Genomic DNA, 23489 nt, shown 5'->3' on the forward strand with positions numbered 1-23489 from the left:
TCAAACGCAGTGATCACATGTATTGTCTCAATATGCCACAGGGATGCTTCTATATTATTTGACCCTGGTTCCACTTATTCGTATGTATCATCATATTTTGCTCATTATTTGGATATGCCCCGTGAGTCCTTAGTTTCACATGTTCATGTATCTACGCCGGTGGGCGATTCTATTATTGTGGACCGTGTGTATCGGTCATGTGTGGTGACAATTGGGGGATTAGAGACTAGATTTGATCTCTTATTGCTTAGTATGGTTGATTTCGACGTGATTCTGGATATGGATTGGTTGTCCCCATGTCATGCAATTCTAGGTTATCACGCTAAGACCGTGACATTGGCGATGGCGGGATTACCTAGGATCGAGTGGAGAGATTCTCTGGACTATGTTTCCAGTAGGGTGATTTCATATCTTAAGGCCCAACGGATGGTTAGGAAGGGGTGTTTGTCTTATTTGGCTTTTATGAGGGATGTTGGTGCTGATACTCCTACTATTGATTCTGTTCCGGTAGTGCGGGACTTTCCAGGTGTGTTTCCTGCAGACCTACTGGGCATTCCACCTGACAGGGATATTGATTTTGGTATTGACTTGGTACCGGGCACTCAGCCCATTTATATTCCTCCATATCATATGGCACCAACAGAGTTGAAGGAATTGAAAGAGCAGTTTCAGGAGCTTCTTAATAAGGGGTTTATTTTGCCTAGTGTGTCGCCTTGGGGTGCACCGGTTTTGTTTGTGAGGAATAAGGATGGTAGTATGCGGATGTGCATCAACTATAGGCAGTTGAACAAAGTTATAATTAAGAACAAATATCCTTTGTCACGCATTGATGACTTATTTGACCAGCTTTAGGGAGCTAGAGTATTCTCTAAGATTGATTTGAGGTCTAGGTATCACTAGTTGAAGATACGGGACTCGGATATTCTGAAGACGGCATTCAGGACCCGCTATGGTCACTATGAGTTTCTTGTGATGTCTTTTGGGCTGACCAACGCCCCAGCAGCATTCATGCATATGATGAACATTGTATTCCAGTCATATCTTGATTTGTTTGTCATAGTATTTATTGATGATATCCTGGTGTATTCACGTAGCCAGGAAGAGCATGCACAACATTTGAGGATTGTACTATAGAGGTTGAAAAGCTTTATGCCAAGTTCTCCAAGTGTGAGTTTTGGCTCATTTAAGTGGCGTTCTTGGGGCACGTGGTGTCTAGTGAGGGGATCAAGGTGGATCTAAAGAAGATAGAGACGGTTCAGAGTTAGCGCAGACTGTCTTTAGCTACTGAGATTCGGAGTTTTCTCAGCTTGGTTGGATATTATCGTCGCTTCGTGGAGGATTTCTCGTCCATTGCAGCGCCTTTGACTAGTTTGACCCAGAAGGGTGCGCCATTCAGGTGGTCGGATGAGTGTGAGGAGAGCTTTCAAAAGCTCAAGATCGTATTGACCACAACTTCAGTTCTAGTTTTGCCTTCGGCATCGGGTTCTTATAAAGTGTATTATAATGCTTCTTAGATTGGTATTAGGTGTGTCTTGATGCAAGAGGGTAGAGTGATTGCTTATGCTTCACGGCAGTTGAAGCCTCATGAGAAGAACTACCCCTTTCATGATTTGGAGTTGGCAGCCATCTTCCATGCATTGAAGATTTGGAGGCATTATCTCTACGGCGTGTCTTGTGAGGTATTTATGGATCATTGGGACCTTCAACACTTGTTCAAGCAAAAAGGATCTAAATTTGAGGCATCGGAGATGGCTGGGGCTGCTAAAGGACTATGATATTACCATTTTGTATAATCCTGGAAAGGCCAATGTGGTGGCCGATGCCTTGAGTAGAAAGGCAGTGAGTATGGGTAGCCTTGAATTTATTCCTATTGGTGAGAGATCGCTTGCATCAGATGTTCAGGCCTTGGTCAATCAGTTCGTGAGGTTAGATATTTCGGAGCCTAGTCGGGTTCTAGCTTGTGTGGTTTCTCGGTCTTCCTTATATGATCACATCAGAGAGCGTAAGTATTATGACCCCTATTTGTTTATCCTTAAGGACACAGTTCAGCACGGTGATGGAAAGGAGGTTTCTATTGGGGATGATACTGTGTTGCGGATGCAGGGTTGGATTTGTGTGCCTAATGTAGATGGGTTACGTGAGTTGATTCTTGAGGAGGCACATAGTTTGTGGTATTCCATTCATCCGAGTGTCGTGAAGATGTATCAGGACTTGAGGCAGTACTAATAGTGGAAGAGGATGAAGAAAGATATAGTGAGGTTTGTAGCTCGGTACTTAAATTGTCAGCAAGTGAAATACGCGCATCAGAGGCAGGGCGGTTTGCTTCAGAGGCTTGAGATTCCGGAGTGGAAATGTGAGCGTATCACTATGGACTTCGTAGTTGGGCTCCCACGGACTTCGAGGAAGTTTGATTCTATTTGGGTGATTGTGGATCCGTTGACCAAGTCTATGCATTTCATTCCAGTTGGGACTACCTATTCTTCGGAGCGATTGGCTGAGATCTATATCTGCGAAAGTGTCCGCCTTCACGGTGTCAGTGTCCATTATTTCAGATCGGGGCACGCAGTTCACATTATAATTTTGGAGAGCAGTGTAGCTAGATTTAGGCACATGGGTTGAGTTGAGTATACCATTCCACCCTCAGAAAAACGGACAATCCGAGGGCACTATTTAGATATTTGAAGATATGCTACGCGCTTGTGTCATGGATTTCGAGGGTTCTTGGGATCAGTTTCTACCACTTGCAGAGTTTGCCTACAACAACAGCTACCAATTGAGTATTCAAATGGCTCTATATAAGGCCTTGTATGGCAGGCGGTGTCAGTCTCCGATTGAATGGTTTGAGCCAGGTGAGGCTAGGCTATTGGGTACTGACTTGGTTCAGGATGCTTTGGAAAAGGTTAAGTTGATTCAGGATCGGCTTCGCACGGTGCAGTCTAGATAGAAGAGTTACGCCAATCGGAAGGTTCGTGAGGTTGCTTACATGGTGGGAGAGAAGGTATTCCTCAGAGTTTCACCCATGAAGTGTGTTATGAGGTTCGGGAAGAAGGGCAAATTGATCCCTCGCTATATTGGACCGTTTGAGGTGCTGGAGAGGATTGGGGAGGTGGCTTACAAGCTTGCATTGCCGCCTAGTGTATCGAGTGTTCATCTAGTGTTTCATGTTTCCATGCTCCGGAAGTATTTCGGTGATCTGTCTTATTTTTTGGACTTCAGCACAGTTCAGTTAGATGGTAATTTGACTTATGATGTGGAGCCGGTGGCCATTTTGGATTGACAGGTTCAAAAATTAAGGTCAAAGAATATTGCTTCAGTGGAGAGGTCAGCTAGTCAAGGAGGCTACTTGGGAGACCGAGCGGGATATGCGGAGCAGATATCCACGCCTATTTGAGACTCTAGATATGATTCTAGACCCGTTCGAAGATGAATGTTTGTTTAAGTGGGGGAGAATGTAATGACCCGGCCGGTCCTTTTGCGTATTATAGCCCTGTTCCCCTATTTATTGCTTAATATGTGTTAATTTGTTGTTATGTAACTTGTCGGGGTGGTTTGTTTTGTTTCGGAGATGTTTTAGAATGAATTGGGACACTTAGTCCCAAGGTTGGAAGCCTAACTTGAAAGAGTTGATCGGATATTGACTTATGTGTAAATGAATCCGGAATGGAGTTTTGATGGTTCTGCTAGCTCCATATGGTAATTTTGGACTTAGAAGTGTGTCCGGATATTGATTTGGAGGTCCATAGATGATCTTGGCTTGAATTGGCGAAAGTTGGAAAGTTAAAGTTTGGAGAGTTGAGAAGTTTGACCGAGGGTTGACACTGTGGTTACCAGGATTGAATTTTGGTTTCGGAAGTTGGAATAGGTCATTTGTGTCATTTATGACTTGTGTGCAAAATTTGGGGTCAATCGGAGTTGGTTTGATTGGTTTCGGCATTGATTGTAGAAGTTGAAAATTCATTAGTTTCAATAGGCTTGAATTGGGGTGCGATTAGTGTGTTTGATGTTGTTTGATGTGATTTGACGCCTCGATTAAGTTTGTATCATGTTTTGGTATGTGTTGGTATGTTTGATGGGGTCCCGGGGGCCTCGGGGGTGATTCAGGTTGAAATCGGAATGAGTTTGGACTTGAGGAATTGCTTAAGTGCACCAGGTCTGGTGCGATAGCACTTGTGAAGGATTTGGTCGTAGGTGCGAGACCACAGAGGTATTTTTGGCATCGCAGGTGTGGAATTTTGCTGGGGAGAGGGGATGCGCAGGTGCGAGGTTTTGGCCGCACCTGCGAGATCGTAGATGCGGGAAGTGATGCATTGGTGCGAAGCAGCGTGATGCAGGCATTTCTGCAGAAGCGGCCCAGGTCGCAGGTGCGACTCTGCAGAAGCGGAGACCGGTCTGCAGAAGTGAAGGAAGGGGCCTTCAGGGAAAAGCACAGAAGTGGAGATTTGGCCGCACCTGCGGAGCCGCAAAAGCAGTTAAGTGAACCGCATGTGCGAAATGCCTGGGCAGTGTATTAATTCGAAAGGGTTCCAAGATTTCTTCATTTTTGGACTTTGCAATCGGTTTGAGGCTATTTTTGAGATGGGTTTTTGCTATATTTCAAGAGGTAAGCAACTTTTGGTCGTTTTAATCTATTAATATTGAATATCTATTGAATTTCCCACCTAGATTATGTGTTTTTAAGGTGGAATTTGGAAAATTTTGGGCTAGGGATTGGAGAGTAAGATTTGGGGATTTGAGTGGAGATTTGATATCGGAATTTGGTAATTTTTTTGATATCGGAATTTGGTAATTTTTGTATGGTTGGACTCGTTATTGAATGGGTGTTCGGATTTTGTTAATCTTGTTTGATTCTGAGATGTGGGCCTGGGGTTGACTTTTGTTAAAGAACCTAATTTTATCATATGGAATTGATTCCTATAACTTGTGTTGATGGTATCGAGTTGTTTGTGCGATGACCCAAAGGGTCATCTTTAAATTTAATAAATTATTTCTGTGTTCTGAGATCTCAAATAGCACTATTCATCATTCCACGACTTGCGTGCGCAGTCCGTAAATTGTTCCGGAAAGGTTTTATGTGAAAAATTGATAAAAATGTGAAATAGAGCTTTAAAACTCAATTGGGTTGACTTTGGTCAATATTTTGAGCAAACGGACCTGGATCAGTGTTTTGACAGTTCCGGTAGGTCCGTATCGTGATTTGGGATTTGGGTGTATACCCGGAATCAAATTCGGAGGTCCCTAGCTCGAGTTATCGCATGTTGTCGAAATTTTTAAGTTTAAAGGTTTAATGACATAAGAGATTTGACTAATGTTTGACATTGTTGATACCGGATCCATATTTTGGTTCCGGAACCCGATGTAGCTCCATTACTATATTTATGACTTGTCTACCAAATTTGGTGAGAAACGGAGCTGGTTTGACGTAATTCGGATGTCCGGTTGTTAAAATAGAAATTCTAAAGTTTTCTTAAAATTTTCATTTGATTTGATGTCCGATTCGTAGTTCTAGGCATTAGTTTGATGTTTTGATCGTGCGAGAAAGTCTGTATGATATTTTTGGACTTGTGTGCATGAACGGTTTAGAGCCCCGAGGGCTCGAGTGAGTTTCAGATGGCTTACGGATCTTTTGAACTTTGGAAAATCTGGTTTTTGAGCTTCAGCTGTCATCTGGTGCATGGTGCTTCGCGATCAAGAAGCCATTCCTGCGATCGCGAAGAGGAAATTGTGAGCCGTGATTTTGACCCTTTGCGTTCGCGAAGATAGGCACGCGATCACGGAAGGTTAGCTCCCAGTGCACCGCGAAAGTGTAGAGTTGATCGTGTCTGCGAAGAGGAAATGAGGCACAACCTGTGGCACTCAAATTTGTTCTTCGCGTTCGCATGAAGCGGTCCGCGATCGCGAACGTCTGCGGGATTATGCTTTGCGTTCACGTATGGGATGTCACGTTCGCGTAGTGCAAATTGGCAGCCTGTGAAAGTTGTGCTTCGCGATCGCGAAGCCTTTCCTGTGATCGCGAAGAGTAAAATGGACCTGGGCAAAAATTGTTCTACGCTATCGCGAACGGATTACTGTGATCGCGATGAGTTAAAACCTGCACAACAAAACTTAAGTTCTGAAAATGGGATTTCATCCCATTTTTCATTATTCACAATTTTTGAGCTCGGGTAAGGCCATTCTTGGGCGATTTTCACGGAAAATATCGGGGTAAGTATTCCTTATCCTATATTGATTATATTTCATGATTCAATACTCATTTACATCATGAATCCGTGAATTTATGGAAGAAAAATCAGATTTTTATAAAATCTTCCAAAAATGTAAAATGAAGATTTGAAATCCAATTCGATGTTGGAATTTGATAATTTTTATATGGTTGAACTCGTATCGGAACGGGTGTTTAGATTTCGTGAGTTCTTTTGGGATTCGGGACGTGGGTCCCACTATTGATTTTTGAAATAAATTTCGGATTTTAATCCGAAAAATTAGTAAATTCATATGAATCAATTTCTACGATTTGTATGGAGTATATTGAATTGTTTATGACTAGATTTGAGGATTTACGACACGAATACGCGAGGCAAAGTTTTATTGGAATCTTGAGTTGGTTGCAAACCGAGGTAAGTGTTGTGGTTAACCTTGACTTGAGGGAATAGAACCCTTGAATTATTTGCTACATGAATTTCATGTGTAACGATGTATAGGCAAGGTGAGGAGTGCCTATACTTTGTCAAATTAATTATTTGCTTAATTATTTAAACATCTTAAATTATTTTAAGACACGAATTAATTGTTATAATAATTTTTTCTCTCATATTCCTTGTCAAATATTAATTCTTGAATTCCTGCAATAATTGTTGCATGTTTATTTGATTTATGTGTCTTAATTGCTACTTGACATTTAGCATATTAAATATTAAACTGTCTATTTTCTCCCTGATTTCCACAATTAATTGCTACTTGTCATTATTTATTTCATAAATAAATTATAATTATTGTATGACTTGATGCTTAATAGTTTCTCATTGAACGTGGCATTTATTGAAGTATTTTTATTTTTATTTTTAAGAGTTGTTAAAATATATTGGGGGATCGGGTTGCACGCCGCAACGGAAATGAAGATGAATATATTGGGGGATCGGGTTGCACACCGCGACAGATTTATTTAAAGTTTATATTGTTGGAGCAGATTGCACGCCGCAACAGAATTCAATTGAAATGTTATATTGTTGGATCGGGTTGCACGCCGCAACGGATTTTATTCTAAGTTTATATTGTTGGAGCAGGTTGCACGCCGCAATGAAAATAAGTTGAGGGATTATGACTGCTCAATTGACTTCAATTTTTGATATTATTTACCGGTCTTACTACTATTCCTGTTATTATTATTATTATTATTATTATTATTATTATTATTATTATTATTATTATTATTATTATTATTATTATTATTATTATTATTATTATTATTATTATTATTATGTGGACAGGTTAATGTAAGCGACCTGCCTTAGCCTCGTCACTACTTCGTCGAGGTTAGGCTCGGCACTTACAGAGTACATGGGGTTGGTTGTACTCATACTACACTCTGCACTTCTTGTGCAGATTTTGGAGTTGGTCCTAGCGGCGTACTATAGACTTGCTCGGAATTCAGCTACCCAGAGGAGACTTGAGGTATAACTGCACAGCGTCCGCAGTTCTGAAGTACCCATCTACTTTATTTTAGCTGTGTGTTTTCTTTCAGACAGCTTTATTTTATTCAGACCCTTATTTGTATTATTCTAGAAGCTCATGCACATGTGACTCTAGTTCTGGGATGGTATTTAGACATCGCGATTATTATGGATTATTCACTTTATTTTAGATTTTATTTTCGCATTTGTTTCTTTGTTAATAATTAATTTAAAATTTTGTTAAAAAGGCAAATTATATTCTAAGGTTGGCTTGTCTACTAAGTGAAATGTTAGGCGTCATCACGGTCCCGAAGGTGGGAATTTCGGGTCGTGACAAGTTGGTATCAGAGCACTAGGTTACTTAGGTCTCACGAGTCACGAGCAAGCTTAGTAGAGTCTGAAGGATCGGTACGGAGACGTCTGTACTTATCTTTCAGAGGCTATGAAGTTTAGGAATAATTCCACTTCTTTCATTCCTTAACGTGTGACATTGATTTATCTTGAAACATATATCTCATATTCATTTGCATCCACTTGAGTATGACATTGCACACTCGGTATCAGTTGTGCGTCGACGGTACGTGATGCTGCAGATGGACTACGAGGAAGCCAGAGATGCTCAAACATTGCCTCAACGTGTGGTTCTAACTGAAGATGCGGACGTATTGAGAGACCACCCAATGAATCATGTGGGGGGTGCAACGGACCTTGGCATCTGGTTGATTTATACGAGCTGTGAAGGTTAATATTGTAGATCATCGGACGTTGTGACCTATAACTTCGCGCCGAGTGGGGGGAGTCCACTATCAATGGATGGATTGCGGGGTCAGGTTTTATATCAGTTTTGGCCTGAAATGTATATATGTGGTACTGAAAGGTTACCTCAAATTTACACATGTTTAAGGCCTGAGATTTTGTAGAAGATAAGGTTGGGACTTGTGGTATGTCCGCCTCCTTAATAATCCTATACTTCAGTACCAAAGGAGTTAGAGAAACAACTTTAAATTTACAGAAGGTCTACTCAGCGTGGACATCACGGTTGCGGATTTTGGGGTGCTTCGGAGTAAGTACAGTGGTTGATGAGATTCTGGACTATGTGGTTCGTGCCAAGATTTGTCTATATGGGGCTCTACTTTTGTGGTCGTTGTGTATAAATAGGGGTAAAGGTTACCCCAAAGAAGAATCAAAGAGTATGTTAAGAAATGGTCCAGCCCAGCAGTGTTGAGTCAGCATAACAAAAGAAGAAATTTGCCTTGGGAGAGATAATTCTCCACCAGTGTTCGTGGAAAGCATATGAAGAGGGCAGACCAGCCAATGCAACACCGTCCACTTGGCTCAGTTCTCAAAAACGCTTTTGAAAGAGTTTATTTCCTGAACTCTCTGTAATGCGTGGTGCATAGGGTTTGAACGGTTGCGTCAGGTCACCATGACGGTATCAGAATATGCCATCAGGTTCAATAAGTTAGCCCATCATACTCCTACTTTGGTTCTTACAGCCAGGGAGCGAGTCCATAGACTCATTAAAGGACTCAATTATGATCGTAAAATTTGTACGACTCGGTAACTACAGGCCGATACTTCATTTCCGCTAGTGGTAGAAATTTCCAAGATATTAGAACTTGTTCGGGGTGAGGAAAAAGGAAACTAAGGAGACCAAGAAGTCTCGAGGTTCTGGAGGATTCAGTGGATTCTACTCTGCAAGTATGAATCATTATGGTGGGGGCTCGGGCAGTCGGCCAGCCCAGTACACACATCGAATTACTCTTGGTGCTCCAGTAAGTTCTATTAATGCACCACCAACATGAGTTTCCTACAATAGTTATTCCAGTTATCTGGCACAGACTCAGTATGAGCCGCCAAACTCACAAAGGGGTTGTTATGAATGCGGTGATACTAGGCACATCATGAGAAAATTGTCCCAGACTTGGGAGAGACATATTTCATCAAAGAACTCAGGCTGCGTGCCCCATTGCAGTTACTACACCACCCACACAACCAGTTAGGGGTGGAGGACGGGCGGGTAGAGGGCATCCTAGAGGTGGAGGCCTAGCCATTGATATATTTATTTTTATGGTATGGCTGAGGTCGCTGCATCAGATGGTGTCGTTACAGGTACAACCTTGATTTAATATAAAGGAATAATTCCCTCAACTTGATTCAGTTCTGAGTATCGAGACGAGTCCTCCTATTGTGCTCCACTTATGAGTGAGCTTCGTAATTCTATAATCTACTTATGTGTTTACTCCTGTTGGGAGATTCTATGGAGATAACTATGCCTATCATTCCATGTTGGTCACTAATAAGAGCTGCGAGGCTAAAGGTGGCTTTCTGTTACTCATTTCGGTAAGTTTTGATGTAATTTCTGGATAATTAATTACAAATTGTGAATTATATGCCCTACTGGTGTGGGGTTCATTATGTGTTGTGATTTCATTTAAAAGAAATTATTTAAAAGGATAAAATGGAAATTTTTGATTGGCACGATGTGCATATTACTTGTGATTCAGAACTGAGGATGAGATCCTCGCATTTTAATATAAATTGATATGTTTAAACCGAGCAATGAGCTGCGGATGAAGTTATATAAGGATGAGATCCTTGTGATGAAAATTCGTGTGCTTAAGTTCTCCCTTGTGAAATTAAATTTGTACTATAGTACTAATAGGGAGTCATGCCTGTTCGCATTATTTGAAAATTCTTGTATAAAATTCTCTATGCATACTTGCCAAATTCGTGTTGTAATTATTGAGTTTTAACCTACGAGGTAGGTGCCCACCTAGGTGGCGTTAAATGTGACTCGTTAATTCGGGTAAATAATTATGAGGTCTTCATGCCTCGCATCTCGTTATCAGTATTGTGAAGGTTTGAAACGAGATTTTTGTTAACATGAAGTTAATTGACGATTCTGTAATTGATTATGAACAACTATTAAGACCAGATTGACCCAGAAGGGTGCTTAGTTCAGATGGACCGAAGAGTGTGAGGAGAGCTTTCAAAATCTCAAGACAGCTTTGACTACAGCCCCAGTATTGGTATTACTTATAGGTTCGGGGTCTTACATGGTGTATTGTGATGCATCTTGTATTGGACTTGGTGCAGTATTGATGCAAGATGGCAGGGTGATTGAATATGCGTCGCGGCAGTTGAAAGTTCACGAGAAGAATTATCCCGTTCATGACTTAGAATTGGCAGCAATTGTTCATGCGCTGAAGATTTGGAGGCATTACCTATACGGTGTCTCGTGTGAGGTATTTACTGATCATCGTAGCTTACAATATCTGTTCAAACAAAAGGATCTCAATTTGAGGCAGAGAAGATGGTTGGAGTTGTTGAAGGACTATGATATCACTATTTTGTATCACCCCGAAAAGGCCAATGTGGTGGCTGATGCTTTGAGTAGAAAGGCTGTGAGTATGGGCAGTCTTGCATATATTCCAGTGGGTGAGAGACCATTAGCAGCAGATGTTCAGACTTTGGCTAATCAGTTCATAAGGTTAGATGTTTCAGAACCCAGTCGGGTTCTAACTTGCACAGTTGCTCGGTCTTCTTTATATGAGCACATCAGAGGGCGGTAGTATGATGATCCTCATTTACTTGTCCTTAAGGACACGGTGCGGCATGGTGATGCCAAATAGGTTGTTGTGGGGGAAGATGGAGTTCCGTGAATGCAGGGTTGTGTTTGTGTGCCCAATGTGGATGGGCTTCGTGAATTAATTCTTCAAGAGGCACATAGTTCCTGGTATTCTATTCATCCAGGTGCAGCCAAAATTTATCAAGATTTACGGCAACATTATTGGTGGAGGAGAATGAAGAAGGATATAGTTGCATATTTAGCTCGGTGTATAAATAGTCAACAAGTCAAGTACGAGCATCAAAGACCTGGTGGTTTGCTTCAGAAGTTAGAAATTCCTGAGTGGAAGTAGGAGCGTATCACTATGGATTTTGTTGTTGGGCTCCCACGGACTCAGAGAAAATTCAACGCAGTATGGGTCATTGTGGATAGGTTGACCAAATCAGTACATTTCATTCTAGTAGCAGTTACCTATTCTTCAGAGCGGTTAGCTAAAATTTACATCCGCGAGATTGTCCGCCTTCACAGTGTGCCTGTGTCTATCATTTCTGATCGAGGTACGCAGTTCACCTCACAATTCTGGAGGGTTGTACAACATGAGTTAGGCACGCGGGTTGAGTTGAGTACCGCATTTTATCCACAGACAGACGGACAGTCAGAGCGCACTTCCACCTCGCATGGGATCAGTTCTTGCCACTTACGAAGTTTGGCTATAATAACAGCTATCAGTCGAACATTCAAATGGCTCCATATGAAGCATTATACGGGAGGCGGTGTCGTTCGTCCGTTGGTCGGTTTGAACCGGGAGAGGCTCGGTTGTTGGGTACCGATTTAGTACAAGATGCCTTGGATAAGGTCAAGATTATTCAGGATCGACTTCGCACAGGATAAGGTTCGTGATATTGCATTCATGGTTGGAGAAAGAGTATTGTTCCGGGTTTCACCTATGAAAGGTGTAATGAGGTTCAGAAAGAAGGGCAAGTTGAGCCCTAGGTATATAGGACCCTTCGAAATTCTTGAAAGGGTGGGTGAAGTAGCCTACATGATTGCATTACCACCTAGTTTATCATCAGTTTATCTGGTGTTCCATGTGTCTATGCTTCGAAAATATCATGGTGATCCATCCCATATGTTAGATTTCAACTCAGTCCACAGATTTCAGCTCAGTCCAATTGGACAAGGATTTGACTTACGAAGAGGAGCCAGTAGCTATTCTAGCCAGGCAGGTCCGACAGTTGAGGTCTAAGAGTTATCCTTCAGTTTGGGTGCAATGGAGAGGTCAATCAATTGAGACAGCTACTTGGGAGTCCGAGTCGGATATGCAGAGTAAATATCCACACCTTTTCACCAGCTCAGGTACTTTTCTAATTCCGTTCGAGGACGAACGTTTGTTTTAGAGGTGGAGAATGTGATGACCCAAAATGTTATCTTTAAATTTAATAAATTATTTTTGTGTTTTGAGACCTCAAATAGAACTATTCATCATTCCTCGACTTGCGCGCGCAGCCTATAAATTTTTCCGGAAAGGTTTTATGTGAAAAATTGATTAAAATGTGAAATAGAGCTTTAAAACTCAATTGGGTTGACTTTGGTCAACATTTTGAGCAAACGGACCAGGATCAGTGTTTTTACAGTTCCGCTAGGTCCGTATCGTGATTTGGGACTTAGGCGTATGCCCGGAATCGAATTCGGAGGTCCCTAGCTCGAGTTATCGCATGTTATCAAAATTTTTAAGTTTAAAGGTTTAATGACTTAAGAGATTTGACTAATGTTTGACTTTGTTGATACCAGGTCCGTATTTTGGTTCCGAAACCCGGTGTAGCTCCATTACTGTATTTATGACTTGTCTGCCAAATTTGGTGAGAAACAGAGCTAGTTTGACGTGATTCGGATGTCCGGTTGTTAAAATAGAAATTCTAAAGTTTTCTTAAAAGTTTTATTTGATTTGGTGTCTGATTCGTACTTCTAGGCATTATTTTGGTGTTTTGATCGTGCGAGCAAGTTCATATGATATTTTTGGACTTGTGTGCATGTACGGTTTAGAGCCCCGAGGGCTCGGGTGAGTTTTGGATAGCCTACAGACCTTTTGAACTTTGGAAAAATCTGGTTTTTGAGCTTCAGCTTTCATCTGGTTCATGGTGCTTCGCGATCGCGAAGTCATTCCCGCGATCGCGAAGAGGAAATTGTGAGTCATGATTTTGACCCTTCGCGTTCACGAAGATAGGCACACGATCGCGGAAGGTTAGCTCCCAGTGCACCGCGAATGCGTAGAGTTGATCGCGTCCGCAGAGGAAATGAGGCACAAGCTGGAGCACTCAAATTTGTTCTTAGTGCTCGCATGAAGAGGTCCACGATCGCGAACATTTGCGGGGTTATGCTTCGCGTTCGAGTATGGGATGTCGCGTTCGCGTAGTGCAAATTGGCAGCTTGTTCAAGTTGTACTTCACGATCATGAAGTCTTTCCCGCGATCGCGAAGAGTAAAATGGACCTGGGCATAAATTGTTCTACGCTATCGCGAACGGATTCTCGCGATCGCGATGAGTTAAAACCTGGACAACATAACTTAAGTTCTGAAAATGGGATTTCGTCCCATTTTTTATTATTCACGATTTTTCAGCTCGGGTAAGGCGATTCTTGGGAGATTTTCACGGGAAAACATCGGGGTAAGTATTCCTTATCCTATATTGATTATATTTCATGATTCCATACTCATTTACATCAAGAATCCGTGATTTTATGGAAGAAAAATAAGATTTTTATAAAATCTTCCAAAAATGTAAAATGAAGATTTGAAAGCCAATCCGATGTCGGAATTCGATAATTTTTGTATGGTTGAACTCATATCGGAACGGGTGTTCGGATTTCATGAGTTTTTTCGAGATTCGGAACGTGGGTACCACTATTGATTTTTGAAATAAATTTCGGATTTTAATCCGAAAAATTAGTAAATTCATATGGAATCAATTTCTACGATTTGTATTGAGTATATTGAATTGTTTATGAATAGATTTGAGGATTTCCGACACGAATTCGCGAGGCAAAGGTTTATTGGAATCTTGAGTTGGTTGCAAATTGAGGTAAGTGTCATGGTTAACCTTGACTCGACGGAATAGAACCCTTGAATTATTTGCTATGTGAATTTCATGTGTAACGATGTATAGGCAAGGTGACGAGTGCCTATACTTTGTCAAATTAATTGTTTGCTTAATTATTTAATGTGATGACCCAAAAGGTCATCTTATATTTTAGAACTCGAATCTGCGCTCTTAAGCATTAAAAATCTCATTTTACCCTCCTCGATTTGCGTGCCCAGTCCGGCCAGGTTTCCAGAAAGCTTTTATGTTGAAAACTAATGAAAATAAGAATTTTTGCCTTAAAAGTTGATTTTAGTTGACTTTGGTCAACATTTTTTGTAAACGGGCCTGGATTCATGCTTTGACGGTCCCGGTAGGTCCGTATCGAATTATGGGACCTGGGCGTATGCCCGGAATCGAATTTGGAGGTCCCTAGCTTGAGTTATGAGTTTTTGATGAAAATTAAAAGTTTGGAAATTATTTGTTTTTAAGAATTGATTGATATTTGGCATTGTTAGTATCTGGTCCGTATTTTGGTTCCGGAGCCTGGTACAGGTTCATTATGATATTTAAGACATATCTGTAAAATTTGGTGAGAAACGGAGTTGATTTGACGTGATTCAGACGTCCAGTTGAAAAAATAGAAATTTTAAAGTGTTTTTGAGAATTTCATTTGATTTGGTGCTAAATTCGGAGTTCTAGGTGTTATTTTGGCGATTGGATCTCGCGAGCAAGTTCGTGTGATATTTTTAGACTTGTGTGTATTTTTGGTTTGGAGCCCCGAGGGCTCTGGTGAGTTTCGGATAGGCCACGAGATGTTTTGGACTTGGGAAAAATCTAGTTTCTGCAGATTCTGGTGTCTGTCATATCCTTCTTCGCGTTCGCAAACGTCCTCTCGCGAACGTGAAGAGTAACCTGATGAGGCTGAGACTTCTTCTTCGCGAACGTGAAGAGTAACCTGATGAGGCTGAGACTTCTTCTTCGCAAACGCGAAGGCCTGGTCACGAATGCGAAGTGATGGGGGATTTACCCTTCGCGAACGCGACCGGCTCAACGCGAATGCGAAGCATGTGGGGACCTGGGGGGAGGGGGGTTTGGTTGTTCCTTCAGCACGAACACGAGCCATTCCTCGCGAACGCGAAGGCCGGAGGGGAGTGATCATCGCGAATGCGAGCTGGGTCTTGCGAACGCGAAGGCTTGGCAGCCAGTACCCTTCGCGAACGTGACAGTGCTCTCGCGAACGCGATGAACACTGTCGCCCAGCACTTAACAGAATCCAAAACGGGATTTTTGCCAAAAAAAATTATTTTTCTCAAAAACCAAACGGTGAGGGGCGATTTTTCAAGAGTCATTCCTTCCCCAAATTGTTGGTAAGTGATTCTAAACCATTTTCTTTCAATTACCCATTACATTTCTTGAATTTTCAACCTAAAATCTAGAGTTTTCATGGTAGAATTAGGGGTTAGGGTAGAAACTAGGGATTTCGGGAATTTGGGGATTTAGACCTCAATTTGAGGTCGGATTCCAAAACTAATTACATATTCAGGCTCGGGGGTGAATGGATAAAAAGAATTTAGTCTGAACCTCGGGTTTTGACCAAGCAGGCCCGGGGTCGATTTTTTAACTTTTTTGAGGAAAACAATGGGAAATTTAATTTATGCAATATAATTGATTCCTTTAGCAATATTTGATATTATTGAGTCATTTTTGAATAGATACGAGTGGTTTGGAGGTGAATTCCAAAGGAAAAGCTGTGATTGATAATTAAGTGGCCTTCGGAGCGACGTAAGTGTTGTGTCTAACCCTGACTTGAGGGAATTAGGAACATTAGATTATTTGCTAAGTGAAATTCATGTGAGCGGCGTATATGTGAGGTGACGAGTACCTATGCACCGCCGATTTACCTGTTTTTCCATGTTTCTCTATTTTTCTGATATTGTCTCATTCCTATGCCAAATTGCTACGTGTTATACTAGTGTTGTTCAAATTATCGTTCTTATCATGTTTACAGATTTTTCTGGTGATAATTGAGTTTTTATTTCAAAGTTGAGATTGATGTTATGGAACCAAATGTTAAAGTAAGGTTTGTACTTGTTATTCTATCTCCCTGTTGTTATTTATGCATTGCATTATGGTAAGGGAGAGTGTTAATGCACGAAGGGTGATGCCGTGCCATATTGTGAGTGTTAATGCACGAAGGGTGATGCCGTGCCATATTGTGAGTGTTAATGCACGAAGGGTGATGCCGTGCCATATTGTGAGTATTAATGCACGAAGGGTGATGCCGTGCCATATTGTGAGTGTTAATGCACGAAGGGTGATGCCGTGCCATATTATGAGTGTTAATGCACGAAGGGTGATGCCGTGCCATGATATGAGAGTAAAAGCATGAAGGGTGATTCCGTACCGTTTCTATTAATTTTATGGTGAGATTGAGAGTAAAAGCATGAAGGGTAATGTCGTGCATGTTTCCTTACTGTATTCACTATTCCTATTGATTCATTGTATATTGACTGCTCCGGTGATCGTTCTTTTGTAGTTCTTTATCTTGTATTCCCCTCAGTATGTTGCCCCTCCCGACTTTTCCTGTTTAGTTCTTCATTCCTGTTATTTGCGTATACACTGTTAAATTGTACAGGTTGATTTGTAGGTGCCTTGCCTTAGCCTCATCACTACTTCGTCAAGTTTAGGCTCGACACTTACCAGTACATGGGGTCAGTTGTACTGATGCTACACTCTGTACTTTCTGTGCAGATTTTGATACTGGCTCAGGTTGATCGAGATTTGCTACTGGTCAGCTGTCCGGAGACTCAAGGTAGATCCCTCGGCGTTCACAGACCTTGAAGTTCCCATCTATCTTTTATGTCATACTGTTTTCTTTCATTCAGACAATTGTATTTCTTCAGACTATTACTTGTAGTAAATTCTAGAATGCTCGTGAATTGTGACTCCAGATCCGGGTGGTAGTAATTAATACAGTTTTACGATATTCCACACTTATTATATTTCATCTTAGTTAGTTATTGTTGTTTACTGAATGGAAATAAGGAATTGGTTTAACGATTTTCTAATGTTAGCTTGCCTAGCAAGTGAAATGTTAGGCGCCATCACGGTCCTGTCGGTGGGAAATTTCGGGTCGTGACAGTTGGTATCAGAGCACTAGGTTGCCTAGGTCTCACGATTCACGAGCAAGCTTAGTAGAGTCTGGAGGATCGGTACGAAGACGTCTGTGCTTATCTTCCAGAGGCTATGAAGCTTAGGAACAAGTTTCACTTCTATTCTTCTTTGTCGTGCGATTTTTCTTTCTCATTACTGATTGAACTCTTCTACTCTTATTCTCTCGCAGATGGCGAGAACACGTACCGCTTCCTCAGCTGAACAGCAGCCAGAGCCTCCAGTGACAGCTCCTACGCGGGGCAAAGGTCGAGGCTGTGCCAGAGGCCGAGGCAAGGGTAGGGCTCAGCCTAGGGCCCGAGCAGCAGCCCCAATAGTGGAGCCTCATATAGAGATTGACGAGGAGGTTCCAGCCTAGATTGTTCCTGTCGGACCAGCTCAGGTTCCGGAGGGGTTCATTGCTACCCCAGTACTTCAGGACGCTTTGGTCTATTTGGTGGGCCTTATGGAGAGTGTGGCCCAGACTGGCGCATTTCCCATGGCACCAGCAGTCTCTCAGGCTGGAGGAGGAGCCCAAACTCCTACCACTCCCGCTCCGGAACAGATAGCTCCCCAGTATCAGGATCCAGCAGCTCAGCCAATCGGATTAGTTCAGCCGGTTATTGCGGCACAGGACGGAGATGGGCCAGCTATGTCTTCTAAGGCTTTGTGGAGATTGGACAGGTTTACCAAGATATTTCCTGTTCACTTCAGTGGTGCTCCTTCAGAGGACCCCCAGGAGTATCTTGACAGCTGTCACGAGGTTCTACGGAACATGGGTATAGTGGAGACCAATGGGGTCGATTTTGCTGCATTTCAGATGACTGGTTCCGCCAAGAAATTGTGGACAGATCACTTGTTGACCAGACCAGCTGGGTCACCTGCTCTTACTTAGGACCAATTCTCTCAGCTCTTCATAGAGAAGTTTCTGCCTATCATATTGAGAGAGGAGCGTCGCCGTCAGTTTGAGCATCTCCAGCAGGGCAGTATGGATGTTACTCAGTATGAGACCCATTTTGTGGATTTGGCCCGTCATGCCATTCTTCTGCTTCCCACCGAGAGAGAGAGGGTGAGGAGGTTTATTGATGGACTTGCTCAACCTATCAGATTGCAGATGGCTAAGGAGACATGGAGTGAGATTTCTTTTCAGGCGGCTGCTAATGTCGCCAGACGAGTCGAAATGGTTCTTACTCGGGGAGGTCAGGGGTCTGACAAGAGGCCTCGTCATTCTGATGAGTTCAGCGGTGCCTCATCTAGAGGCAGGAGTACTTTTGGTAGAGGCCATCCTCCCAGGTCGTTTCATTCAGCGCTCCAGGCATCCCACGGTGCCTCAGGTGGTCGTGGCGCTCAGATGCATTATTCCGACCAGCTAGCCTACAGTGCACCACCACCTCCTATTAGTGCACCTCCTCTCCAGAGTTATCAGGGTGGTTATTCAGGACGACATGGTCAGTTTCAGGGTCAGCAATCACAGCAGCCGAGGTTATGTTATACTTGTGGTGATCTGAGGCACATTGCTAGATTTTGCCCTCAGGCAATGTGCAGCTCACAGCATCAGAGTTCTCATGCCATGGTTCGGCACCAGTTGTTGCACCACCTACTCAGCCAGCCAGAGGCAGCGGTCAGGCAGCCAGAGGTAGGGGCTAGACAGTTAGAGGTGGAGGTCATGCCGTTAGAGGTGGAGACCAGCCAACTAGAGGCCGTCCCAGGGGTGTAGTTTAGGGTGGTGGGGCCCAACCCCGATGTTATGCCTTCCCAGCCAGGCCTGAGGCTGAGTCATCTGACGCTGTTATCACAGGTACTGTTTTAGTTTGTAGTAGAGATGCTTCAGTTCTATTTGATCCGGGATCCACTTACTCCTATGTGTCATCCTATTTTGCTTCCTATTTGGTTGTGCCCCGTGATTCTTTGAGTGCTCCTATGTATGTGTCCACACCAGTGGGAGATGCTATTGTTGTAGATTGTGTTTATCGTTCGTGTGTGGTCACCATTGGGAGTCTTGAGAAATCGTGTAGATCTTCTACTTCGCGACATGGTTGATTTTGATGTCATACTGGGTATGGATTGGCTTTCACCTTATCATGCTATATTAGATTGTCACGCCAAGATAGTGACCTTAGCCTTGCAGGGGTTGCCTCGAATAGAGTGGAGACGGAATCTTGGCCATTCTGCCAGCAAGGTTATCTCTTATGTGAAGGCTCGGCATATGGTCGAGAAGGGGTGTCTAGCTTATTTGGTTTATGCCCGCGATTCTAGTGCGGAGGTTCCTTCCATAGATTCGGTACCGGTTGTTCGTGAGTTTCCAGAGATGTTTCCTGCAGACTTGCCGGGGATGCCACCCGACAGGGATATTGATTTCTGCATTGATTTGGCTCCGGGCACTCAGCCTATTTCCATTCTGCCATATCGCATGGCCCCGCCAGAGTTGAAAGAATTAAAGAAGCAGTTGCAAGATTTTCTGGATAAGGGCTTCATTAGACCTAGTGTCTCGCCATGGGGTGTACTTGTGTTGTTTGTGAAGAAGAAAGATGGATCGATGAGGATGTGTATAGATTATCGGCAGTTAAACAAAGTCACTATCAAAAACAAGTATCCATTGCCGAGGATTGATGATTTATTTGATCAGCTTCAGGGTGCCCAGGTGTTTTCAAAGATTGATTTGAGATCTGGCTACCATCAGGTGAGGATTAGGGCATCTGATGTCCCTAAGACAACTTTTCGGACTCGGTACGGGCATTTCGAGTTTCTAGTGATGTCATTTGGGTTGACAAATGCCCCAGTAGCATTCATGGATTTGATGAACCGGGTGTTCAAACCCTACTTGGATTCCTTTGTGGTTGTGTTTATTGATGATATCTTGATCTAATCCCACAGTCGAGAGGAGCATGAGCATCACCTTCGGATCGTTCTTCAGACTCTGAAATACAGCCAGTTATATGCTAAGTTCTCAAAATGCGAGTTTTGGTTGAGTTCAGTTGCTTTCTTGGGTCACGTTGTATCAGCAAAGGGTATTCAGGTGGATCCTAAGAAGATTGAGGCAGTCCAGAATTGGCCTAGACCTATATCAGCTACAGAGATCCGTAGTTTCCTGGGTTTGGCGGGCTATTACCGTCGATTTGTGGAGGGATTTTCATCCATAGCAGCCCCATTGAACAGATTGACCCAGAAGGATGCCCCGTTCAGGTGGTCAGATGAGTGTGAAGCGAGCTTTCAGAAGCTCAAGACATCTTTGACTACGGCATCGGTATTGGTATTACCCACATGTTCAGGATCTTATACAGTATATTATGACGCATCTCGTATTGGTCTGGGTGCGGTATTGATGCAGGGTGGCAAGGTTATTGCATATGCTTTACGGCAGCTGAAGGTTCATGAGAAGAATTACCATGTTCATGATCTAGAGCTGGCAGCCATTGCTCACGCGCTGAAGATTTGGAGGCACTATCTTTACGGCGTGCCATGTGAGGTATTCACTGATCATCGGAGCTTGCAGTATTTGTTCAAGTAGAAGGAACTCAATTTGAGGCAGAGGTGGTGGCTGGAGCTATTGAAAGACTATGATATCACCATATTGTATCATCCCGAGAAGGCCAATGTGGTGGCCGATGCTTTGAATAGAAAGTCAGTCAGTATGGGTAGCCTTGCATATATTCCAGTTGGTGAGAGACCGCTTGCATTGGATGTTCAGGCCTTGGCCAACCAGTTCGTGAGGTTAGATGTTTCTTAGCCCAGCCGTGTTCTAGCTTGTACAGTTGCTTGGTCTTCTTTATTTGAGTGCATCAGAGATCGGCAGGATGACGATCCTCATTTACTTATCCTTAGAGAAACAGTGCGGCACGGTGGTGCCAAGTAAGTTACTGTTGGAGATGACGGCATTTTGAGGATGCATGGCCGTATTTGTGTGCCTAATGTGGATGGACTTCGTGAGTTGATCCTTGAGGAGTCCCACAGTTCCCGGTATTCTATTCATCCGGGCACCGCCAAGATGTATCAGGACTTGAGGCAGCATTATTGGTGGAGGCGAATGAAGAAAGACATAGTTGCCTATGTAGCTCGGTGCCTAAATTGCCAGCAAGTAAAGTGTGAGCATCAGAGACCTGGTGGTTTACTTCAGAGGTTAGATATTCCTGAGTGGAAATGGGAGCGTATCACTATGGACTTTATTGTTGGACTCCCACGGACTCAGAGGAAGTTCGATGCAGTTTGGGTCATTGTGGACAGGCTGACTAAGTCAGCACATTTCATTCCTATGGCAGTTACCTATTCCTCGGAGCGGTTGACAGAGATTTATATTCGTGAGATCGTCCCTCTTCACGGTTTGCCCGTGTCTATCATTTCTGATCGAGGTACGCAGTTTACCTCGCACTTTTGGAGGGCAGTTCAGCGTGATTTGGGTACGCGGGTCGAGTTGAGCACAACATTTCATCCTCAGACGGACGGGCAGTCCGAGCGTACTATTCAGATCCTAGAGGATATGCTCCGCGCCTGTGTTATTGACTTTGGAGATTCTTGGGATCAGTTTTTGCCGTTAGCGAAGTTTGCCTACAATAACAGCTACCAGTCGAGCATTCAGATGGCTCCCTATGAGGCATTATATGGTAGACAGTGTAGGTCGCTAGTTGGGTGGTTTGAACTGGGGGAGGCTCAGTTATTGGGTACAGATTTAGTTTAGGAGGCCTTGGACAAGGTCAACTTCGTACAGCTTAGTCCAGGAAAAAAAGTTATGCCGACCGTAAAGTTCGTGATATTGCTTTCGTAGTTGGAGAAAGAATATTGCTTCGGGTATCGCCCATGAAGGGTGTTATGAGATTTGGAAAGATGGGCAGGTTAAGCCCTAGGTATATCGGGCCATTTGAGATCCTCGAGGGAGTGGGGGAGGTAGATTATAGACTTGCATTGCCTCCAGGGTTATCCTCAGTTCATCCGGTATTCCATGTGTCTACGCTCCGGAAATATCATGGTGACCCGTCCCACGTGTTAGATTTCAGCTCTGTCAAGTTGGACAAGGATTTGACTTACGAGGAGGAGCCGGTGGCCATTCTAGACCGGCGGGTTCGTCAGTTGAGGTCAAAGAGTTACCCTTCAGTTCGAGTGCAGTGGAGAGGTCAGCCTATTGAGGCAGCTACTTGGGAGTCCGAGTCTGATATGCAGAGTAGATATCCCCACCTTTTCACTAGCCCAGGTATTTTTCTATGTCCGTTCGAGGACGAATGGTTATTTTAGAGGTGAAGAATGTGATGACCCAAAAGGTCATCTTATGTTTTAGAACTCGAATCTGCGCCCTTAAGCCTTAAAAATCTCATTTTTACCCTCCTCAATTTGCGTGCGCAGTCCGGGCAAATTTTCGGAAAGCTTTTATGTTGAAAACTAATGAAAATAAGAATTTTTGCCTTAAAAGTTGATTTTAGTTAACTTCGGTCAACATTTTTGGTATATGAGCCCGGATACATGCTTTGACGGTCCCGGTAGGTCCGTATCGAATTATGGGACCTGGGCGTATTCCCGGAATCGAATTTGGAGGTCCCTAGCTTGAGTTAGGAATTTTTGATGAAAATTAAAAGTTTGGAAATTATTTGTTTTTAAGAATTGATTGATATTTGGCATTGTTAGTATCTGGTCTGTATTTTGGTTCCGGAGCACGGTACATGTTCATTATGATATTTAAGACATGTCTGTGAAATTTGGTGAGAAACGGAGTTGATTTGACGTGTTTCAGACGTCTAGTTGAGAAAATAGAAATTTTAAAGTGTTCTTGAGAATTTGATTCGATTTGGTGCTAAATTCGAAGTTCTAGGTTTTATTTTGGCGATTTGATCACGCAATCAAGTTCGTATGATGTTTTTAGAGTTGTGTGCATGTTTGGTTTGGAGCCCCGAGGGCTCGGGTGAGTTTCGGATAGGCCACGGGATGTTTTGGACTTGGGAAAAATCTAGTTTCTGCAGATTCTGGTGTCTGTCATATCCTTCTTCGCGTTCGCGAAGGTCCTCTCGCGAACGCGAAGAGTAACCTAATGAGGCTGAGAC

At 43.0% G+C, this 23489-nt stretch overlaps 1 protein-coding gene across 1 annotated transcript in view; it reads left to right on the forward strand.

Annotated features, from left to right (window-relative positions):
* The window catches only part of LOC142177165 (uncharacterized), a 78446-nt gene that overhangs the window by 8021 nt on the left and 46936 nt on the right, over positions 1-23489 (forward strand). Inside the window, exons 3-8 of the mRNA XM_075245633.1 lie at positions 19427-19576; positions 19646-19964; positions 20210-20220; positions 20474-20698; positions 21608-21844; positions 22285-22648. Coding sequence (XP_075101734.1) covers positions 19427-19576; positions 19646-19964; positions 20210-20220; positions 20474-20698; positions 21608-21844; positions 22285-22648 — 1306 coding nt within the window. The remainder of the gene's footprint in view (positions 1-19426; positions 19577-19645; positions 19965-20209; positions 20221-20473; positions 20699-21607; positions 21845-22284; positions 22649-23489) is intronic.

Source organism: Nicotiana tabacum, chromosome 23 (genome assembly GCF_000715075.1).
Source record: "Nicotiana tabacum cultivar K326 chromosome 23, ASM71507v2, whole genome shotgun sequence".
Classification (NCBI taxonomy): domain Eukaryota; kingdom Viridiplantae; phylum Streptophyta; class Magnoliopsida; order Solanales; family Solanaceae; genus Nicotiana; species Nicotiana tabacum.